The sequence below is a fragment of the Colius striatus genome, chromosome 5 (assembly GCF_028858725.1).
Source record: "Colius striatus isolate bColStr4 chromosome 5, bColStr4.1.hap1, whole genome shotgun sequence".
Classification (NCBI taxonomy): Eukaryota; Metazoa; Chordata; class Aves; order Coliiformes; family Coliidae; genus Colius; species Colius striatus.
In genome coordinates, this window is record NC_084763.1 from 28,355,701 (window position 1) to 28,379,054 (window position 23,354).

Sequence of the window (23,354 nt, forward strand, 5' to 3'; positions counted from 1 at the left end):
TTGGTGATATATTGAAGCTTCTAGTTAAGCAGCTGGGCTTACTTTTCCAAGAGAGAAATCTGATTTCATTTTTTCTGGGTAATATGGTTGTGAAACAAAGGCCCAGTATACTGCTATATCAAATTGTTCAAACTAAATGAAAACTCTGGTGCACTAAATGGTTTTAATGATATAAATATTCAGGAATACTTAAGTATCATGTATTGTAATATCTGAAAAGAAAAAAAACTAGGTCTTTCCCCTTGAGTCATAGTCCATTACCTTCTGAAAAGACTGTGGCATGCAGAATGCTCCCGTTTATCTAAGTACATACAAGATCGTAGAGGTACTGGGGATTTCTGATTTTACTTCTCAGAAGTTCAAGCCAGGAAAGCCCTGAAGTATTGCATTTTTAGCATATTTTAAGAAATACTTGCCTTCAGTGATTTGATTTTATTTTTTTAAATCTCTAGAATTCCGTGGGATATAATTTTCCGCTCAAATTGTTTCTAAGATCTTTAATAAATAAATACCAACTTCTAAGTTTCAAATTGCCTTCCTTTCCAAACAAGTTAGCTCCCAAAGTAAAGAAATGCAGCTTTAGGTAATGGTGCAAAGCCTTTTTAATTGTTGCATTTGGTACCTCTGTGGGATTGTGTATTAAGTGTTATTTCGAGACAACTCAGCAGTGTATTACTGCTTTATATAATACATATAATTTCTGCATTCTGAGCAGAAATAAAGCTTATTTTAGCAGTGAAACAGTGAGGTTTGTGGATTAATAAAAGCAACATGAAGATTTTTTTAGTCTTATTTTCAAGGCTTTTCTTTTTTTATTGACTTCAAAGTGTTATCTTCTCATGAGGAATGAATTCCCCTTCAACTACCTACTTTCTTTATTTTACTGAAAGCAATCCAGCAATCCTGAAGCTGTTAATGTAGTAGAATTTGCTTTTTATGTCAATTAAAGCGAGATCATTTCTTACCTAGTGTTATAGTTAAAAGTATAAAGGTGTGTGTCAATGGTTAAGACAGTAGTTTAAATATTCCTTGAGGAAATTATTTTTCAGGAGAAATTCTAAATGAGTCTTGTCATTGGCAGAATCCTAGAATACCTATGCACTTGGTCGTTCATACATACTTCTTAATTTATTTTACTTTTATTTTATTTTTAATTGCATGAAGATAAAATACATACATATTTGAATATTAAAGAGATTTTTCTCAGAAGTCTAAAATCATTAGATTGCCATGATGATATGAACAGTGTTTACATCTCTGGGAACAGCTGAACATCCCAACCCAGGATCCAGAGCCCATGTCTGATACTTCAGGGCCATTTCTGCAATGCTCCCCCTGGCAATATGCTTCAGCAAAAACTGCCAGCAAACTCTGCATGATGTTGGACTCACTGTTGAGTCGCTTAAAGATATGAGCTATTTTAAGTTCATAGTGGAAATAATAATTGCCATTTTTAAATCATTTGAATGAAAAAACTCTGCCATAATGCTGGAAGCTTTAGCAGAAAGTTAACGGTGAAATAAAATTTATCACGTGGTAATATTTTCTTATTCTCATTAGGTTGAAGCTATATCAATACCTCAAAGCAAAAGTGATAGCCATCTACAAAACATCTTCTCAGGACAGTGTTACAATTTTGTTTGCGTAAATGTAAGTAGTAAGGATGCATGCTTCCAGTTTTGTACTTAAAATAAAGTTCTTACTTCTGTGTTGTCTTGGTGTATCCATTCCAATCTTTGGTGTTTCTGATGTGCACCAAAGTAGACCTTTGAGATACTGGTCAGTTCTTTCTCTCCTTGTTCTGTACTTCTGTCAGTACATTGTTGAACCAGCCATGAATTCGTGAACAAAAGAAACTTAACTGAAAGTAGTTTAAAATTTCCTTTCATAGATGTATTGAATTGTCTCAAAAAGCGGTACATTGTATATTGAGTCACCTAACTATGTGTTGCTAGAGTGGTCTAAATTATCGTTTCTCATTTTGAACACATGTATGCCATGCAATCTGTATTTATAGAGTCCCTGTATGGAAACAGGAATTTTCTAGATTAATCATGTCTGAGATCAATCAAGTTTGTTAAATATATATTTCTTAAAAGTAATATCTCATTTTTTTTTCAAACAGCTGTGACCTTTACCAGACAGAAGCATTCACAAATATATTAAAACCAACCAAATAAATAAAAACCTCTAAAAGAAAAAAGTGATCTTCTAATTCTATTTTATGAAATCATTGTTGATGGCTTTAGTAATTCTAAATTTTTGTTTTCATTTAGGATAAAAAGTATGCTATTCAAGAAACCCAGCAACTAGTGGATATGTTGGAAAAGTCAAATGTTACTCTCTTATACCCGCTTGTCCTGATTTTGGTAGGTAACTCCTGTAAGTTATAAAGAAAGCATCTAATTAAATATTTTTATACGTTAGACTAGTTATAAACTGCTGCAGTCTTAGTACAAAATTGTAAATTTGAGCTGTAAATTGGACTACGAAGAACATAATTTGCACTTCAAATGATGTACTGCATACTGTCAGGAAATAAGCCAACATTAGCAAATGACAATTTATTAGTTGTATATTTCTGTGAAATTGTCATTTTGGCGAGTCATATTGAACTGTTGTGTTCCACCTCTGCTGGGGATGCTGCAAGTGATGTACTCGAATGCCCAGTTGAAACAGAATGAAGTGGCGCTTTTTTGCCTGTGCTGAGTGGCTTATCCAAAGTTGTATCATTATTGTTGCCTCTGGCTCAAGTATTAAAAATTAACTTTGAAGTATTTTGCAATATAGCTTCAACAGATACTTTGCTTACTGAGACGTAAGCCTGAAAAATCTATCCTGGTATGTGTCAAATGTTTTAAGTGTATTTTTGGCTGAAATTCTCATTATTTGGATATTGCTGACAGAATAACATTTATGTGGATGGCAGCTGGAGGTGTACATGAGTTTTATTTTACTTAGACTGTTAAAACGGAAAAAAATATGAGTAGATTTGAAAGTCTCCATGCAGTATAGCCAGATCCAATTAATTCTGACATTATGTTTTCAGGCTTAATTGGTAGGGAAGAGAAGTACTGGGTGGAATATTACTGGCTGTATGTCACAGGAAGTGCACCTCTGGATTAAATTTATTATACTCTCCAGCAATAACACAAGATAATATGTTGTGATTTTACAATATAATTTTGTATATGATGCATTTGAAAAAGGAATTAATAAATATTTTACATAGGGCTTGGATAGTTTTTTGAAGTGCATAGTCAAGTGATCTGGAGGTAAAAACTGAGCATTTACTTCTCAGATTTTGACTTAATCTGAAATTTAAGTGATGAAATTTCATTACTGATCTAGCAAATGAAATAACATGAAGATCATCAATGACTTCTACAAATCAAAAAAGTTACATCTTTATTATATGCTGTTGTCTTGAAGTGAGTTACTATGATTCTATGAATGCCAGTATTAGTATTTTATTTCTAGAGTATCTTTTTTTTTCTTGACCCTATTTCTGAGGAAGTTCAGGGTAGACCTTTAATTTTATTGAATTTTCAAAGATATTTCTGTCTTCAATAATCAGAGCAATGGCATGCCTCCAATTCAGTTGCTCATTTACAAGGCTACTGAGTGTGCTAAACGCTCTTTTCTTGACTGAGAATGTTTTAAGTAGTCTTTTATCAAGAATATAAAAAGAACCCACGTTTCCATCTGTATTAAATTTTGGGAGTGTGCAGATTGTTAATCAACTAGGTAATACTACAGTGTTAAAAACATGTTTATTTTGTGCTCAATTCATAGCTAATATCTATTCTGAATTTTGAATTAAGTGCTTTTTTAGTAGGACACATGGACTGTGAGAGCTTTGTTTTAATAATTGTAGCTATAAATATTCTGCACTTAATATTTCAGAAGAAATAGATATGATTGCAAATATGCTTGCACCATACTGGATACTAGAAGATACTAGATCTTGAAGTCATTGTAGGATCGAGCTCCATTTTTAATGAAAGTGCTTGCTTGAGCAGCCTGAGGCATGCATAGATTATTTAGGTGGACACCTTCTAGTATAGCCTCAGGAGAAAATGATACATGTAATCCATTTACTGTACTCCCAATCCATCAGTAGTTCCTGACAACTACTTTAAAGTTCTCAAAACTAGACAGTGGGAAAAAAAAATCTCATAACTAGGTGAAAGCTGAACGTTGTTAACATTTAAAACACAGATACACATATATTTGCTAAAAGTATCTTTAAAACACCTAACTATAGTACTAACTATATATAGTACCCAAACTATAGAAAAGTGTTTTATGCTACACTTTCTAATTTTGTTGAGCTGCCACACTATCTCTTAAAAATACAAAAGGGAAAAATGGCTAGACTGAAAAGTATGTTTTAAATGACTAAAGAATCAGCTACACAAATCATTGACTCATATTAATCACTAAGAACTATTTGAGTATTATAAACTTGTGATCCCTAAAACTAATTACAGATGGTGTGGCTGTGGGGATAGAAACTTCTTTCAGCAGTCTTTAATTAAATTCAGTGTCGTCTCCACTGAGGCTTGAGTGGGATTCTTAGTTTTGTTCTTTGCTATATACTTGGTTTAACATAAAACCTGAAGGCACTGTTACTGAAAAGTCCTGTAAGACACATTCATTTGATGTAAAAGGGCACATTAATATTACTCAGGCAATTGTGACTCAGAATTTTAAGCAATATGATGACATTTAAGTGCATTTATTTTAAGTCCTAGCTGTACAGGAAATGTTAGTCTTTTCTACTCTCAAATGTACAACTGTTTCTGGTAATGAAGAACTGAAAGAATAAATGAGGAAGGCAGCTAACTGCTTGCATTCTGACCTCGTAATCAGAAACAGTCTAATGTACACTTTTGTGTAATTCAAAAGTTCTTGTCTATTTTTTAATTTCAGGACATGTCTGACTTTTTTGTAAGAATGTGATAATTAGAGAATCAGTTTTATTTTTTCTTCTGAAATCTAACTTCTTTAGTTGTAAAAATGACAGGTGTTATTGCGCCAGGTTGCATGTTTAACCAGCTTAGGGAGAATTATCCGAATAAAAGTCTGAGCTTGCACTGGACATGATGATTTCTGTCCATATGACTGCCTGTAAATTGCCACAGATCTCAAAATTTATCTTTTTTCTTGATGCCTGAATGGAATTTTTTTTGTGGCATAAGTGTTTAAGAGATGAGTGGATGTTATACTTAGGGAAATGGGACTGTTTAGTCTGGAGAAGAGGAGACTGAGGGGAGATCTTATTAACATCTATAAATATCTAAAGGGTGGGTGTCAGGAGGCTGGGACATCCCTTTTTTCTATAGTAGCTAGTAACAGGACAAGGGGTAATGGGATGAAGCTGGAACACAAAAAGTTCCACTTAAATATAAGAAAAAACTATTTCACTGTTCAGGTGACGGAGCATTGGCACAGGCTGCCCAGAGGGGTTGTGGAGTCTCCTTCCTTGAAGGTCTTCAAGACCTGCCTGGACATGTTCCTATGCAACCTGATGTAGGTGAACCTGCTTCTGCAGGGGGATTGGACTATATGATCTCTAAAGGTCCCTTCCAACCCCTACCATTCTGTGAGTCTATGAAATGGCCTAGTGTTTGATAGGGCTGGAACAAAGGCTGGACGTGATGGTCTTAAAGATCTCTTCTAGTCCAAGCAATTCTATGTTCTGTGTGCTGAAACAGCAATTGGATTACTGTATGTGGACATAGCAGAATAGGGAAGGTTAATGTTACAGGAGAAAAAGGAAGTACAGAGGTGAATTTCATGCAATTACTTGTCTGCATCAAACCAGTATCTTCTGCAAATCTGCTGCAACTAGAAGAATCATATTCTTAAAACCAACATTTCTTTTCAGAGCCATACATGTTGACATTTGTAGATAGCATGATGGAAATGATTTTTATTTTGCTGTTTTTCCTTAAGGCTAGAAAGATAGGAATGCTAGCACTTCAGCTCTGTAGTTGCCATTATTTACATTTTGATTTGAGAAAAACCTTTTTAAAGCAGCGGTACAGGTTAATGGTAAATAGGTGTTAGGTTATGTTCTCTGAATAGGTTTTAAAATTTCTTGTAAATAACTGTAACCAAGCAGTGCTTAGCTTTGTTTTTGGTAAAAAGTATCCAAATTATTAGTATTTGAATCTGCCTGTGTAGTGCAAGACAGTAACTTTGGTCCTGATTAAGATATATTTAGACATTTAGTTTTCAAAAAAGTATTGCAAGAGAAAATGAATAAAAACCTATTGTCTGTTAGGATAAACTGAATGTCGGGTACAAAGGGAACTTGAAATCATTTTGCCAAGCACAGATATTCTGATGTGTTCCAACGTATTGGTTTCTTCACTCTTCAAAAAGTAATTTTCAATACACTATATAAGTAGTGGAATTCAATAGTAATAAAGCTAACTAACACAAAACTTTGTTTGCCTGTATTTTTATGTGTGCTTAATACATAAAAATAAGATACTAAAAACTGCCAGTCTAAAAGGCTGCACTACAAAAAAAGTGGATTTTTTCAGTTTTGTTACTGTTTATTTTTTAATTTGCAGGTGCACTTGGATATTTCAGAAAACATTTCTTTCAGCATTGGGATGGAATTACTAACTAGGATCAAGAAACTTGCAAGGGAAGTAAAAAAGAAAAATATTTTGGTTTATGGTCTCCTTATCCAACACAAGGTATGCAATACTTTTTCTATGTGCTAATTACGTTCTTTTGTGATTTATATGATTAATGATAGAATCTTCATTTAAAACAAAATCAAAGGGAAATAAATATGACTTGAAAAGGATTTTTTTTTGGAAGACCCTTGCCTGTTCTTGTTCAAAATTGAGAAGACCCTGTAGTTATAGGCAAAAATGTAAGCATTTTGATGAGAGAGGAACAAATGATAAACTTTTTAGAAGCACATGGAAATGTCAGGGCCTTTTTTCATTTTGCTTTTCTGCTTTGATACTCGCTTTTTGTAGCCATAAAAAAGTAAGTGATAGTAAAAGTACATATGGTCAGCGGTTCTACAGAATTTTTATGTTCCTCATCAAAACAGTGTTCGGTCTTCAGGTGACAGAGAAAGGGCATGGCAAACAGGTGGTGAAACAAACCTCCAGCAGCAATTTGCCTCAGCTGAGGACAAAAAGAGTTAGCACTCCAGCAGCCTTTGTAGACACAAAAGCTATTTAAAATAAACCATTTTGCCTGGAATGCATATTCTGCTAACCAGAAAAGTGGGCTGCTTTGCTTCCAGTGCAGCTATAGTATCTGCAGCTTCTTAACTCAGTCAGCAGTGAAGGGAGAAGTTAGATATTCAATGAGACTTTTAATAAAGAATAAATGTAATCTCAAATGATTTTTTTAAGGTTGAGTTAGGTGTTTGGGCTTATACATAACTAATTAAACATGGCTATAGTTATATATGTTTTGCTGATGTACCAGAGACTTTCCTCTCCAGTCCTCTCCTCTGTGGCTTTATTAAGAGTGATGATTATGAGTATCAGTAAATGGATCAAATATGTATGTGTGCATAAAAACAGTTAGTAAAACTGAATGAATAAAAGGAAAAGATGGGGATATAGTCCTGAGTTCTTGTTTATCAGGGTTTTGACAGATGACTAACAAATAGGTTATACAGATTATGTGTATATATGTGATACAGGTATCAAGTTTTCTTTTGGCTACAGACCTACAAAGAATGTAATTATTTCTAGGTGAAGACCTATGGAAAGACTTAACATATGAATTTAGAAATGATATAACTCAAACTTTATTGCTGGTCTAAGGGAGAATGAGAGGGAAACACTGTGAACAAAAGGAATTTGTGACATGAAGGCACCTTTAACACAGCTTTTTTTTCCTTTCTTCTAAGTTCCAAGGCATGATTTGAGAATCTCAAAGGTATTTTCCTTTTAATACTTAGCTCACCAATGAATCCATAGGTGAATTCCACACTTTAGGATGGGAAGGGAATTTCATGCAGACATGATGGGAGGTTGAGAGAAAGTGCAAACACAAAAAACACCTGCTGCTGTAATGCAACCTATTGTTGGAATAACTTCTGTCAGTATCTGCTTTCCATAAGTCTCTGAAATATATAGTTTATTTCAGGAAAAGAGTGATGACAGATTACTTCACTGAGCTTTCCTCTAGCTGACAGGTTTATATCATCACTAACAGACATGCACAGTTGATAAACACACATTTAGTAATTAAAAAATTAGGGATAAAATGTGAAGGATGAGAAATTTGAGATACATGACCATGGTGAGGAGAAATTATTTTACGTTTATAAGGGCTATATGATTCAGTGGGTGAGGTGATATGTTGATACAAAAGAATATGGAAGCATTCTTTAAGATTCTGCATTAGAAAAGTAAATGTGTTGTTATAAAGCTATTTTGAGATCTGTAATTGTTTCTTATGTTTTTGAAATGTGAGTGAAATAATTTTGGAACCTAGGAGTACATGTTTGACAGTACTGGAAGAGAAGGGAGTGTAATGCAGAACAGACAATTCTGAATATTATGAGGAAAAGCTATAAAAAGAAGCCAAATTATTCTTAAATAAACAAACTTTTGCTTAAAAGAGATGTTAAGAATTGTGAAGAAACCAAAGAATGCAAAAGGTGATGTCAAAACATTACATCCATGTGGGATTGGAAATACATTAATCCGAAAAGCATTGATTTATGTCATTCAAATAAGGTTTGGGAAGAAACTGCATCTGCATATGGTAGTTTTTTTTCGTTCTATGTTCTGAGCAATGGAATCATGCTAAACTTGGGTCTTGATGTCAGAGATGCATGATCCCTCTCTTTAAATATATCCTAGGTATTTAATGGGTTTATACTTTAAATTTAAATTGTAATGGTTTTAAAATATATTATCTCCTCTGTTTACTTCTCTCCTCTCTTTTAAAATAGGATCTTATTTAGAATTACAAAAAATAAACAACACACATAAAAAGAAAATGTAAGCGGCATTTCCTAATGTGAGAGTGCAAATTCAGAAGCTTGTACAGGTGGCAGTAATAAAATTTTGGTCTAGAATTTTCAGTAATAAATTTGTTGTTTTGCACAGAGGATAAAAAGGAACAATTATTATTCAAACTAAAGCATGCATAGATGGACGTAGGAAGCCACAGAAACTTAAAAATAAGAAGGTAACACTAATATATCTTAGCTATAGACTATATATTAGTTTCAAATAATCTTACTTCAGAGGGACACTGACAGAATGTCGGATCAGAACAGCAAATATGTGCCAAGGCTCGCCTGGGGTAAAGTAACCCCAAATACTTTTGCCTCTGAAACTGCTATTTGGTTAAGATAAACTCTTCACTGATAGCCAGAAAAATAACAGTCCACATGCTAAAAGGAGATAAATGATGCTGTAGAATAATTGTTGTGAAGCTACTTGAAACAAAAGGACACTGAACTGTCGGTGATTTTCTTATACAAACATGCTTGACATTTATTGCAGTCCATAAGACTTTTGGAAGACAAGAGGCCAATCTACAGTGTGCTTGGTGGCTGAAGAAAGAGTACTAAATGTGTTTTCTGTCTGACATTGTAAATGAAAAAGATAAATGTTCACAGTTCCTTTTTTCATCAAAGATCCCTTAAAAATAGTGTTATGTGCAGACATTAAGTCAGTAATTCTTAAAACAGAGTTCACAATCCCCAAGTGGCAAAGCAGAAGGTGATTTGGCAACTAGTAGTGAGATAATTTGTCTGAAGGGCAAACAGATGAGCTATGCCTTACATGACCCCTACATGCTTCTTAATTCATTTAAGAATCGGCATAGAATTGGTCATGTGATTGCAAGCTGATTAGAATGATTTGGATACTGCGCAGAGACCTCTTTTCTCAAGATGACACTTTCCTTATTTCAGCTGCAATAACGTAATAGGTTATAATGAATCTAGAAACCTCTAGTTATTCATAGAAGTAATTACTGTTTAGTATTTTCAAGAGCCAGAAATGTAACTTTTAAGTAGCATGATTCTACAGACTGTATTCACTCTGTCATCTGAGAAAATTGGACAAATGAGCAATGAGCCAGAATGGTCTTGCTGGCACAATGTAGGATGGAGAGGGAAACCAAATCCAGTTTGAAATTTTCTACATAAATAACCTCATAGAAATCAGCACCTATAAGCCTATTAATATGAAGGCCTAACGAGTAATCCACCAAATAGACCAGAGACAATTTATTTAATCCTTAATTCTTACTACTGTCTGCTATCAGTCATGACTGTGTATTTTGCAACAGATGAAACTGACATGATAAGAAAGATTTACAAATATTGACCTCTAAAATAAAACTACAGATGGTATATTCAGTGGCATATCCATGGTATATTCAGTGAATAAAAGATACAGAACTGGAGGGTCTATTAACTTGATGCTAAGAAATCAAACATAAAACTATCCTTTTGCCTTGGCAATGGGTCACACAAAAATAGTAAGACTGATCATAAAGCACAATATTCTGAAAGGGCCATATCACCCTTTAATGGCCCTAAAAGATAATAGTGGAATTTATGGAATAAAATGTTTATAGGTGACATTTTGCATGTATATTAACTTTCAGACTTTCATTAATTAAAGTAACATTTGGCTTATCTTATTAAATTTTGCAGTTAAGTGGAGATGATTTGAAGCAGATTCTTTTGCTTTGGTGAAAGAGATTATGCTTTCACAGAGAGAAATCATTGTGCTCCATCAGTGTTTTCACATACACAAACAATTACTGATCCACCTTGAGACTTTTATATTTTATTTTTGTTTTGACATCTCCAGCAGCTTATCTGACATTCATATGTTTTACTTTGTGAATGTGTGAAAATCTTAACAGACTGTTCAAATATGATAAAAAAAATTGGATCATCTGATTGATTTAACGTCAGATTTTTTTGTCCATCAGACTTGCTTACATGAAAACACATTTACAGGAACTTTTGAAAATAGCACAGTTTTTAAATAATAGATTTAGTAATACTGTTTGTAACTGCCTGATAGCACAACAAATTTATAGAATTTTTGCATATTAGTATCAAAATTCTTGGGGAGTTCTCTTAAGATTTCTGTCAATGAAATATTTATATCACTTAACTACAGAAAAACAGTTCTAAGGTTCATATTTGAAAGACAGAAAGCTGAATAGTTCCAAAGAAATACTTCTATGTGTGAATATTTTTTCTGCCATGTAATATATACAGAAGTAAGAAGCCAGCTAGTAGCTTTTTGTTTTGAACTGAAATCTGTTTGACCAAACTAGCCTTCTGCATCTGTTTTGAAGCACTCGAATCATGTCAAGAAATTAATAAAGATTACATCTCTGGAACACTAGTCACTTAAGAAATATATTAATTCCACGTTTACAAAAATGTTAGGCTAAACTTTGGTCTTTGAGTCAGGAAAGGTCATAAACATTTGAGTGTTAAATTATTTAACACAAGACCCGGAGATGTCACTTTTGCTTGAAACCTTCTGGCGCATACCATTGTGGGGAGCACAGCCCTTGTCTATACTGCTGCTGATTTTAGTAGAAGCCTGACAATGGATTATACTGATCAACAAATTGCAAATGTTTTTTAGTGTGTCTGCTTTGAATGTGTACATGTGTGCTCTTAGATTTGCTTGCTCATTTACTCTTGACATCTTTCTGTTGTTATCTCCCTCTTGCCTTGCTTTGTTTCCTCTCAAATTTTCCTCCTTTCCTAGCCAAAATGAGTAATAAATTAGTGGATTTATTAAAACTGGGCAACTTTGCTAAAAGTGATCAAATTATTTCCACAAACCAACTTCTCAGTGCAGTACAAAACTCCCAGTCTGAACAAGATGAGATTTTTAGAAAAAATAATTGGTAACCTTTTGGGTTTTCATTAAATAGCTACATAGGATTTCATCAGAGAAAGGTCAGGAAGTTGCTCAGTTTGTTTCTACTATTACAACTTCTAGGAGTTTAACAAGCTACACAGAATACTACATTAATGTTTAATGCCTTTTACACATGACCTTTTAAAACTTATTTCAAATATTTAACTTATAATTGGAGAAATCAGAGTTCTCCCATTGCCTAGTCAGACGAAGTGATTAAGGCATATTGACTTAAAGATGTGTCTTCATAGAACAGTCTTTAAACTTCCTTGCTTTTATAGCTCAGTTCAGCCATCCTGCAGTGTTAGTCAATAAAGGTTGCCAGTTGTTTCTTTTGTGGATATTTTCACTGTGTAAAATGTATTACTCTAAAATAGCTCAGTGGTATGGAGTAGAATTTTGGAGAACAATTGAATTCAAAAGGTGAAATGGCAATCTTTCTAGAGGAAAGGAAAACATGTAATATACAATATAGCAACTTATAAAAATGTGTGTTAAGTATGCTAGATATTTTTATGTTACGGGAAATAATGATGGAATTGGAACCATTTGCAAAAACAAATAGTGTGAGCGTTAAATGTGACTTTCATCTTCCACTGTTAGTATGACTTATTCGGACTTTTTTTCGATCTTATGAAAGACAGTTGACCTACTATCTCTTAGTGGAAACAAGCATTTAAGATTAAAGGATTTTAACACAAAATTTTGTCTGCAAACAAACTGATTTTCCATTGCTAGCTTGCCTAACAGAAACCTGTGAAATCGTTCTATCTGTTTATGGACAGTTACCCTTTTCAATTGTTACTGCTGTAATTCTTAAAGCAATGCTTGTACTCTCTTACTGTCTAACCTGGGCATAAAAAAATCAGACTTTTCGCCTTGTTTCCATGCTATCCCCCAGAACCATCATTTAACAGGTAACCAAAATCCTCACCTATTGTACGGAGTACCTATGTTATTTTCTGGTTTAACTCTGAATATGTAAAAGAATAATAAATAAATAAACTTATTAAAATTGGTACATGTACTTAAGAGGCATTTTGAAAATGTTACCAGGTTGCTGTTAGCTTCCTATTGAACTTTTTGTATTTTTGATGCACTTTCTTAGCAAAAAAGATGACTGAAATTTTTCAAATAACTTTTTCCAGTTTCAAGGCAGTTTTGTTTTATAACTGAAGCATTAAACAACAATGACAAAAGGATCTTATTTAGTTAGTGTGAGCCTCACTGGTAATACAGATGGTGGTCAGTATTTTACTGTAGAGTCATCTTCTCTGAAAGATGTATTCTCTGTTGCCTTATAGGTTTTGTGTTTACTCATGTGACAGAGATATGTAACATTTCTGTGGAATTTAGTATTTCTACAGGCAAAGATCAGTAATTTCTCCTTCATTGATTTACTTGTATCCAATGATAAAAATATCAGTTCTGCTTTAGGGTTTTTTTACTGTGCCATGTAACTTCCTCCTTTAACCATATATACCTTCCTCTCATAACGCATTTTCATCACTGTATTTGACTTCCGAGGTTCTTCAGCCATTTAAGAAGAAACCCTTTCAAAATGTACACTGCTAGTAATAGAAAACCTCTGTGGCTTTTGCTGTAGTCCTCAAGATATGGTAGGTCCTACCCTCTCCAGTCTTGTCTTTTGAGCAAGTACGTATCCGTGTCAGATCTTCCATCTTACATCGTGCATCTTAGTTTTCTTAAAAAACTTTTGGCAGGGAGCTTTGTTAAAAGTCTTAGAAATCCCAGTAAGTCCAAGCACCTGTTACCCACTCCTTTGAAGAGGTCTAGTAAGGTTGCAAAGTAAAACTTCAACAACAGACATATTGACTTTACCATCATCTTTAAATTGCTGTTATTGTGCTATAACTGTTACTATGTAATATTTCTTTTTTCTTTTTTTTTTTTTGTTAAATTGCCTGATACAGGCTTATGGCTCTCTATTCTGTATTTCTCTATATCTTTCCAGATTTTTTTTTTCAATTGGCAATTATTACCAGCCAGTTGTGCCTACTAAGGCAATTTTAAACTAAAAGTTACACGCCACTGTCAGGAACTGAACTTCAGAACTGTTGGGTGAATGCCATATAGTCCTGAGGATTTGCTACATTCCTCTCTATTTTTTTCCATATCTCTTCTGCAGTAACTGTGATTTTACAAGTTATTTGTCTGTTAACAAAGAGGAGATCCAGCATGTGAGTTTTCCCCACACCAATTCAAAGAATTAATTTGGTTTCCCTGCTGTGTATTTCCTGAGTGCTCACTGTACACACTGATCATCAGTTGTCCCTACAGACTCTGTCAGTCTTCCTGCTTCTGACATATATGAGGAAAGATTGATTATTGATTTTCATTCTTTATGCTAATCATTCCTAAAAATATTTTTGTGTTTGTTTTTTTGTTTGCCTTTACTATGTTTTTGTATTTACTATGCCAAAATTTATGATACTCTCTATTTTTCTCTATCTGGGCATGTTTTAGTATATGTTCTTACAGTCTTCTGTATTCTGCTGTTTAACCATATTCTTTCTGCCCTTGGATGAGCCCCCAAGTACCCCAAGCAGCAGCCATTGGCTTTGTGCTTTCAAAGTGGTTATGTCTAGGAGCTTCCCTATGTCCTGCAATCTTAGGTGCTCATTTACCTTCTTTTTAACAAGTTTCAGTTTTTCATCATGTAGTTTGCATTTGTGTGCCTTTTATTTTATTTTCAATATATATAATCCAGGCTCTTTTCCTTAGCTTTGATCGATTCTGTGGTGGATCTGTATCCTAAATTAAGAAAATAATACAAAATATTGTTTCTTCTTGTGTTGGTTAGATTTTCTTTCTCTTCCTCATCTCCTTATCTACAATTTTTGTTGTCTGTTTGCTTCCGCAATCTGTGATATTGCCTTCTTTCTTGGATTTTGATCTTTGCTTTTTCGGAAGCCAGGATCTTGACTCATCTTGTAGGTCTAGGTGTGCTACTTGATTCTTGTTGCAAGATTTCTTATTTTGACCTGTTTCTTATCTGTTTACTGGAACAGGAAAGCAATCCTTCAGTGCTGTTATCTTTTTTTCTTATTTTGCTTTGTCTGTATTATCCTATGCTTCTGTAGATCTTCTTGCTTCTGTTGTGACCCTTCACCGTGGATTTGTTATTCAGCAGATGTTTGCAAATTTTGTCTTGTCTGGACAGGCTTTTTTCTTCTTTCTTCAGTCAAAATCTCATGTCATAGCTGAATCTTCTGAGATTTCTAGCACAATGTATTTCATACTAAGTATCTTTCATCTTTAATGTGTGTTTCTTTTTCCTATATGGGTATTGTTGTCATCTGAATATCTCTCTTCATTGAGAAATGATGGGAGAACATTCCCAAGCAAGCTCCCTTGATGTCTGTGAACAGCTCCCAGCATGCTCTTGTGCTCTTCTCACACATAATTTCTTATCCAGCCATTTGTCTCATTTTACCTGTCCAGTTATTGTGTTTTGAGGTACAGATACGTCTTTGCTCCTTCAGTATTGCTTACTCATATTTGCACCAAACAGCTCACAGACCTTGCTGCAAGCAGGATCTAATCCAACCAACCACTAAGTAAGAGACAGGCAAACAAATTTGCTTATAGCCAATAAATATGTGTTGTTTCTCTTCTCCAAGAGTAAGGCCAGAACAGTCTCTTTGCTTCTTGCTTCTGGTTGCTGAGAGCTATTTACATTTTAATATTTAAAAATAATAGGAGCAAATGTTGTGGCAACTTCATCTCACTAATTTTAACCCTGCATGTTTCTCCTGGCTTTCCTCTAAATATGTTTTGGAACATCTAGGTATGAAGATATGTTCATATCTCAAGACTGAGAGACACATAGTGTTTGAAATGAAATGAAACTCTACTGTGAAAATTCTCTTGAGACATGGAGTTGCAGGAATTTTAGATTAACAGAGGTAGAATTGAGATACTTTTATATTTTGTTAAAAAAATACTGTCATTCAGAGAATAATATGTAGATCATAGGAAACCTTCATAGATAGTGATTTTTCATCTGAATTTTGTTGTGTTTTCCAAAAGTTACTTTTCTATTGTATGCCTGGATTATAAAAAGGTAGAAAATGTCACCTTTATATAATTTCCACTATTTGCAGTCTGAATTGATTATATTTTATTTTAAAACATTCTTTGAGCTGTTGTTTTCCTAAGCCAATTTTCATTCATCCTACTAAATAATACTTTAACTGTATTGCAAACCTTACAGTGTCGTTTCCCACCAGTTTGAAAAAGTCTTTCTATTGAGAGGCAGAGCCCATTACTTTACTGTGTGTTTAAGTAAATCTGCTTGATTTATAACTTTTGATCTCTGAAGTTTCCACAAAGCAGAACCTTTAAAAAAAATGGATTGTTTATACTTGAGTTTGATTCAACCTGTGTGGTACTGGCAGCAGCATGAATGCTCATTTTTGGCAGAGCTTCTGCCTTCAACTTTTTCCCTGACTCAGTTTTTCCATTCTTACTCAGATACATGACTCGAGTATTTCTCACTTATGTACTTAATTTTAATGTTCTGTTCTAATTTATCAGACAAGTGTTGAATTTTGGAGCTGATTTTTTAGTAAAACATCCGAGACACAGAAGTAATGTATGATCTCTAGTTAAACAACAAGCAATAAAATGGAGTACACTCTGTAAGGCTGACTACACACAAACTTTTATGACCAGTCACTTCCTGAGCCATGCGATTTTAGAAGCTTCTCTCTGTCCTGTGAGATCTTTCATTATTCAAAATGAGGAAAAATGGCTTCAGCGCTGTCCTATGACTAGATCAGATACCAGTTCCATAGTTCTGCTTTTGATTTTTGTCCTCAACGTGTGGTCTGTGCTTGCAATGTTCAACGCACAAAGATTAGTCTGTGCAGTTATGGCGTAACTATCAAAATGAGCTCATGGAGTTTATAAACCAAAACTGTTGGTGTTTTCAAAAGGAACAGCATGTGCCTTTTTTATTCTGAAGTCAAGAGTAACCGTCCTTCCTCTTGATACTGCTGTTGGAGGAGGAGGAGGTAGTTATTTCTGTAAAACGTAAATCACTTCTTTCAAGGACCACCCTGTCTGGGTCAAAGTTGAAGCTCCATTTCTTGTGCAGGCTTCTAGTCATGTGCACCTTTTCCTTGTTCTGTAGATAAGAAATTGTAATTAAAACATTTTACCTCATCCTCTACTAGATACAAATGTTATATAGCTACCTAACTTTAGGAGCTTTAAGCCTTTAATATAAAGTATTGTGATAACTGGACAAAAAAATGATGCAGTTAACCAGGGTAGAGATGAAACACCCCAAAATCTGTTTCTAAAAGTAGTGGCAGTAGCTGGGAAATCTGCCCTTGGTACTTTGTGTTTGGGCAGAAGAGGCAAATGTATTGATGTTTCAGAGTTTGAATTTATTTCTTGAATTTTTAAAACCATTTTTAAAATGCCCCAGACAGGAATGGAACTGCTTTTTGCCTCCTAATGACTAATTAACACACTGAAATGATTACAAACTAAAATAATTACTTTCTTGCAGTTTGAGGTCCAAATAAATGTCTGCTACTGCGAGTAAACCTTCCTAGTTTTGATTTTTCAAAACCTGTTCAACAATGCTGATATGAAAGGTCTGGTTACCTGAAGATTTAAATGGAAATGGTTTCCAGTGAAACATGTGAATTCAGAATTTTTTCAAATTATGTAAGTGTAGCATACTGTGTTTCTTATAGGTGAAATATTTTATGCTGAAGACATTCTTTAAGCGTTATGTTATCCATCAGGAAAGAACAAATTCATATTATTAGAATCCTGCTGGGAAATGAGGCTTGTAAGAGAGGAGGTATTTTAGGATAAGAAAGGATTTTGTGCTATGTTTTCTCCCAGATTAATTGTTCATTTTGTTATAGTGTCCTTCAAATGCAGCTTTAGGAGAAACTTAATGTACCAGGCAATGCTTTATCACATGCACAATGCTATACATATAAGCTAGCTAATTTGTATCTGGCTGTTTGATCCCACAGGAGAGGATGTAGTATGTGAAAGTTTAATCAGAGCAGGGTTTTAGTTTGATCATCATGGGAGACCCACAGAAGGCTGTGATTCACTTCTCATGCTCCACACTTCATCTCTGGCCTGGCAGATTTGACCAGAGAGAAACGATACCATCCTCTGTGTGCATAGGAGTAGATGACTCTTAATACTGAGGTACATGTGTGACTTAGAAGCTCTTTTGCTTTTAGTGAGCAATGTTGAAGTTTCAGTGACAGTAATCAATTTTTAACTAATGGGTGCTCAAAGATGCTAATATGCTCAAAGAATTGCAGTCCGTAACTAATACTGTGTAGATTTGAACTGAGTGTAAACCTTGAGCATCTTTGAAAGTGCTTTAAACCTTAATATTTCAACAATAGCACTTAACTGCTAACTTGTCTGCTTAATTGCAGACAAACAGATTTGAATGTGTAAGATTAAAAAATACTCTGCTTCATCTTTTCATTCAAGAATCTGTTTCCATCAGTGCAGCATAAGGGGGAATCTCATTAATATTTACAAATATCTAAATAGTGGGTGTCAGGAGGTTGGGACATCCCTTTTTTCTGTTGTAGCTAGCAACAGGACAAGGGGTAATGGGGTGAAGCTGGAACACAAAAAGTTCCATTTAAACATGAGAAAGAACTATTTTACTGTGAGGGTGACGGAGCCCTGGCACAGGGTTTGGCTACAGGACACCTTGGCACCCCTCTTTTTGTAAGCATGAATTGGAAAATTTTGGCTGTCTATCACTTTGGTAAATTTATTTTCCTAAACAGTTCTCTTTGCTGAAATAGTTCATCTGAAGAATGAGAGTGGGGATAAAATTTAGTGCTGTAAGAACAGGGCTTATATGTCTAGTGGAACAACAGGTATGATTTCATGTGCAAACAGTTCCTTGTAACTCTGTAAGAGCTTGAAACTGATCTGTTTTTAAAAGAAATGGATTTGAATATTCAGTGCTGAACAAAATTGGTGGCTAATAATGTTTTTTCTTGATACATAGAAAGTTAGAAATTGGAGACAGAAAAAAATATAATCCAGCCTCCACTCTACGTGCCAAATTATTCCCTTAAGTGAATGTTATTGTCTTTGCCTTTCTTCTGTCTTGGTTTTGGTACCTTTATTCATCTTCCATAGACTTGATATGGCTCATCTGAAATGCCCATTTGTTTTGTATATCCATCTATTTCAGCTTTTCACTGCTTGGTAAAAAAATGTTATGTAATCCTCTTCTAATTCTTTCTAGTATAAATTAGACTGATCTTTGCTATTCAGCAAGGACTTATTTTGTGCTAATTGGTGTTATAGCATTCAGAGAAACTGCTCGGAGGTTCACTGTCTCAGTACCTAATTACTATCTACTTCTTAATTACGTGGGACATGAGCAGTATCTTTTCAAACACAGAGACATACAGAAATGCTAAGGGTTGCTATTGGAAACCAGTTGTCTGCCCAAATAACACTAACATTCAGTTCTATCTTGTTTCAAAAGTCAAGATGTTTCTTTATGTTGTCTTTTGAAAGTGATGTTCACTCTTGCCTCAGATCAAAGTCCATCACAGACTGAAGTGCTACAAGAAGGGAAATCTAAAATAGCTTTTTCTTCACAGAAAAAATGGAGCAGGACATTTATTCTAAAGTAAAGTTTTTACTAAAAAAAGGTAGTGTTGATGAATCCATCAAAGTGTTTTTTCAGAAATTCTCTCTATTAATATTTCATATTTTACATAGATTCTGGAAAATGTGCAAGGAATTATCTAGAGTGATTATACAAGCTTTTCTCGAACTGGGGATCAGGGGATGGTTGCCCACATGATGTAAGGTGTTTTCTAGGAGCAGTATATATATGTCTTCAAAATTGTACTTGCCAGGATAAGTAGGGACATGAAAGGTCAAATTCATTCACTTAGGATGGGAGCATTGGGCAGAATGGCTCAGAGAGTGATGATTTATAGCATGAGCTTTACCACTGGTACTTTGGTGTTAATTAGTCCTGTCATAGAATCATAGAATCATAGAATGGTTGGGTTGAAAGGGACCTTTAGAGATCATCTAGTCCAACCCCCTGCAGAAGCTGGTCAACCTAGATCAGGTCACACAGCAACATGTCCAGGTGGGCCTTAAAGACTTCCGAGGAAGGAGACTCCACACCCTCCCTGGGCAGCCTGTGCCACTGCTCTGTCACACTCACAGTGAAATAGTTTTTTCTTGTATTGAAATGGAACTTTTTGTGCTCCAGCTTCATCCCATTATCCCTTGCCCTGTTGCTAGCTACTATAGAAAAAAAGGATGCCCCAACCTCCTGATACCCACTATTTAGATATTTGTAAATATTAATGAGATCCCCCCTCAGTCTTCTCTTTTGTAGACTAAACAGCCCCAGTTCCCGCAGCCTTTCCTCATATGAAAGATGTTCCAGTCCCCTGATCATCTTGGTGGCCCTGTGCTGGACTCTCTCCAGCACTTCCCTGTCCCTTTTGAGCTGAGGAGCCCAGAACTGGACACAGGACTCCAGATGAGGCCTCACCAGGGCAGAGGAGAGGGGGAGAAGAACCTCCCTTGACCTGCTGGCCACATTGTTCTTGATGCATCCCAGGATGCCATTGGCCTTCTTGGCCACGAGGGCACATTGCTGGCTCATGGTTAGTTTATTATCAATCAGGACTCCCAGGTCTCTCTCTGCAGAGCTGCTCTTCAGCAGTTCAACCCCAAGCCTATACTGGTGCATGGGGCTGTTCCTTCCCAGATGCAGGACTCTGCACTTGTCCCTGTTGAACCTCAGGAGGTTCCTCTCTGCCCAACTCTCAAGCTGGTTGAGGTCCCACTGAATGGCAGCACAGCTTTCTGGGGAATCAGGTAGTCCTCCCAGTTTGGTGTCATCTGCAAACTTGCTGAGGGTACACTCTGTCCCCTCATCCAAGTAATTGATGAAGATGTTGAACAAGACTGGCCCCAGAACTGATCCCTGCGGAACTCCACTGGCCACAGGCCTCCAACTCAATTCCGTGCCATTGATCACTACCCTCTGGGCTCTGTCATTCAGCCAGCTCTCAATCCACCTCACTGTCCACTCATCCAAGACACACTGCATGAGCTTTCTGATGAGGATGTTATGGGAGACAGTGTCAAAAGCCTTGCTGAAGTCAAGATAGATGACATCCGCTGCTCTCCCCTCGTGTGGACAGCTGGTTATGCACTTACAGAAGGCTATCAGGTTGGTTAAACAGGATTTCCCTTTGGTGAATCCATGTTGACTCCCTTTGATAACCATCATTTCCTTCATATGTTTAATGACAACTATCAGGATAAGTTGTTCCATCACCTTTCCAGGGATGGAGGTGAGGCTGATCGGCCTGTAGTTTCCTGGGTCATCTTCTTGCCCTTTTTGAAGACTGGTGGGACATTGGCCTGTCTCCAGACCTCAGGCACCTCACCTGTCCTACATGATTGTTAAAAAATGATGGAGAGAGGCTTAGCAATCACATCAGCCAGCTCCCTCAGCACTCTCGGATGCATCCCATCAGGACCCATTGACTTCTGAGCCTTAAGCTTGGCCAACAAGTCTTTAACCTCTTCCTCTTTCACCCAGGGCAAGTCCTCTGCTGTCCTGGCCATCTTACTATCCTTGCTGGACTGGGCTTCTCGAGGGCCGGCCTTGGCCATAAAGACTGAAGCAAAGAAGGCATCCAGTAGTTCAGCCTTCTCACCGGGGCACCCTCTCCTTTGTGTTTAGTAGCGGACCCAGTCTTAGCTGTACAATCCTATGGTATTGACTTGGTGGGCTCTGTTTGTCACTGATTTTATCATGATTATTATTTCTAGATATTATTTCTAGTTTTAGTGACTACTGTAAACAAGTTGATATCCTTACACATTGCGTTTGATCTAAATTGTTGCTATCTCTAGGATTTGGCTTTATTTGGTAACTAAGGTAAGTATAAGAAGAATGTAGAAATGACCAAAAGCCTTCTCATTTAAACACAGGATGCTTTTGTTGGATGAGGTTAGGAAAAACTCTCTTGACTGTGCATAAAGATGTTTCTCCAATTAAGAAAGGAATGTTATCTGTATGATTGCCTTAGCAGATGAAAGCAAGTTTACTGTATGCAGTGTGGTTTGAGCTGTTATTTGTTTGTTTTCTTAGCAAATGCTTGTAGCTTGTCCTACCATTGTGTTTTGCAAAAAGTAAGCAAAATCCTAGTTTTATGTTCATTAGGCATACTTTCTTATGCATTGTGTTATCACCACCTCCTATGCAGCCACTATGAAGTGTCCTAGCTTCTCAGCTTCTTTCTCCTCATAGGGATCCTTGATAGAGTCTGTGCTGATGGCGACTCCTTCCATTCTGAGCCGTGAACTAAGCTGGGATTGGAACATACAGTAAAGTAATTAAATTTTAAATTCTTCTTTGCTACTTTTCTTTAATGAGGAAAATAAACTGCATTGTGGTGGGGAGGATCAGCATAGTATCAGGAATATCTTTTCCTGTGAACTTTAATCCAGATTTAGCCAAGTGGTGCAGCTATATAAACATTCTGCCTTGTCATCAACATACACTGTTGATGTTAGTGAAAGCTACAGCCCTGAAATTTGCAGACAGTCCTCTGTAATCATCATGCTGTATTGTTCCTGAGTTCCAGTTTTTCCTATGGCTGTCACTTCCACAAAGCCATTGAAAAGACCCCACATAGACTTTGGTTTGGATTTTTTCCCTATTTTTTTTCCCCAGGGAGCACATTGCAGCTTATTACACCCATTTGGTGCTATTGCAATGTGTAGTTGAGATAGGGTAGAGTGATTTTCGTGTGCTCACAGTCCTCCTCAGTTTGAGCATCTGGTGTCAAGAAGAGAAAATAAAGGATAAGCAGACATTTTAATTGGAGGGGGACAAAAAAGCAAGATAGGAGTCAACATTGCAGGACACAGAAATATAAAAGTCTGGGAACAGTGTAGCATTAACAGTGTCAGTGCTGTTCCAATGAGTCATGTGGAGTGAAAAAGTGGACAAACTTATGGTATTAAAAGGCTTTATGCAGAGGTTTCCTGAAATAGACTGCAAAGAGAAACCTTAGTTTTTGGGGTTCAGACAATTGAGTGAACCTTTGTATTTTAAAATAAAAAATTACTATAGTGAGCATTTTATTTCCTCTCTTTTTTATGAAAAAGTGATCTAACGTAAAATTAGTTGAGCTATCTCAGTGGAATGTAGACCACTGCCCACAACTCTTCCACTGAGATCATGAGAGGCATTGCAATATCCACATCACCTCTGAATGTGGGAAGACTCTCTTACTTACAGAATTGGGAAGCTCTGTCAATAAGTACTTCATAAATATAGATGAAAACACTACTCACATTTTTAATCTTTCTAGAAGATCTAAAGCATTTGAATTTAAATTTGCA

The 23,354-nt window shown here is 35.7% G+C and overlaps 1 protein-coding gene across 3 annotated transcripts in view; it reads left to right on the forward strand.

The window, feature by feature from the left end:
• Positions 1 to 23,354, forward strand: part of CRPPA (CDP-L-ribitol pyrophosphorylase A) — a 110,404-nt gene that overhangs the window by 59,134 nt on the left and 27,916 nt on the right. The window contains exons 7-10 of one of the 3 annotated variants that reach the window (XM_061996564.1): positions 1,561 to 1,650; positions 2,277 to 2,369; positions 6,588 to 6,716; positions 22,255 to 22,336. In XM_061996564.1, coding sequence (XP_061852548.1) covers positions 1,561 to 1,650; positions 2,277 to 2,369; positions 6,588 to 6,716; positions 22,255 to 22,335 — 393 coding nt within the window. In that variant the 3' untranslated portion in view covers position 22,336. The remainder of the gene's footprint in view (positions 1 to 1,560; positions 1,651 to 2,276; positions 2,370 to 6,587; positions 6,717 to 22,254; positions 22,337 to 23,354) is intronic. The other 2 variants (XM_061996563.1, XM_061996565.1) reach the window with 2 other exon arrangements.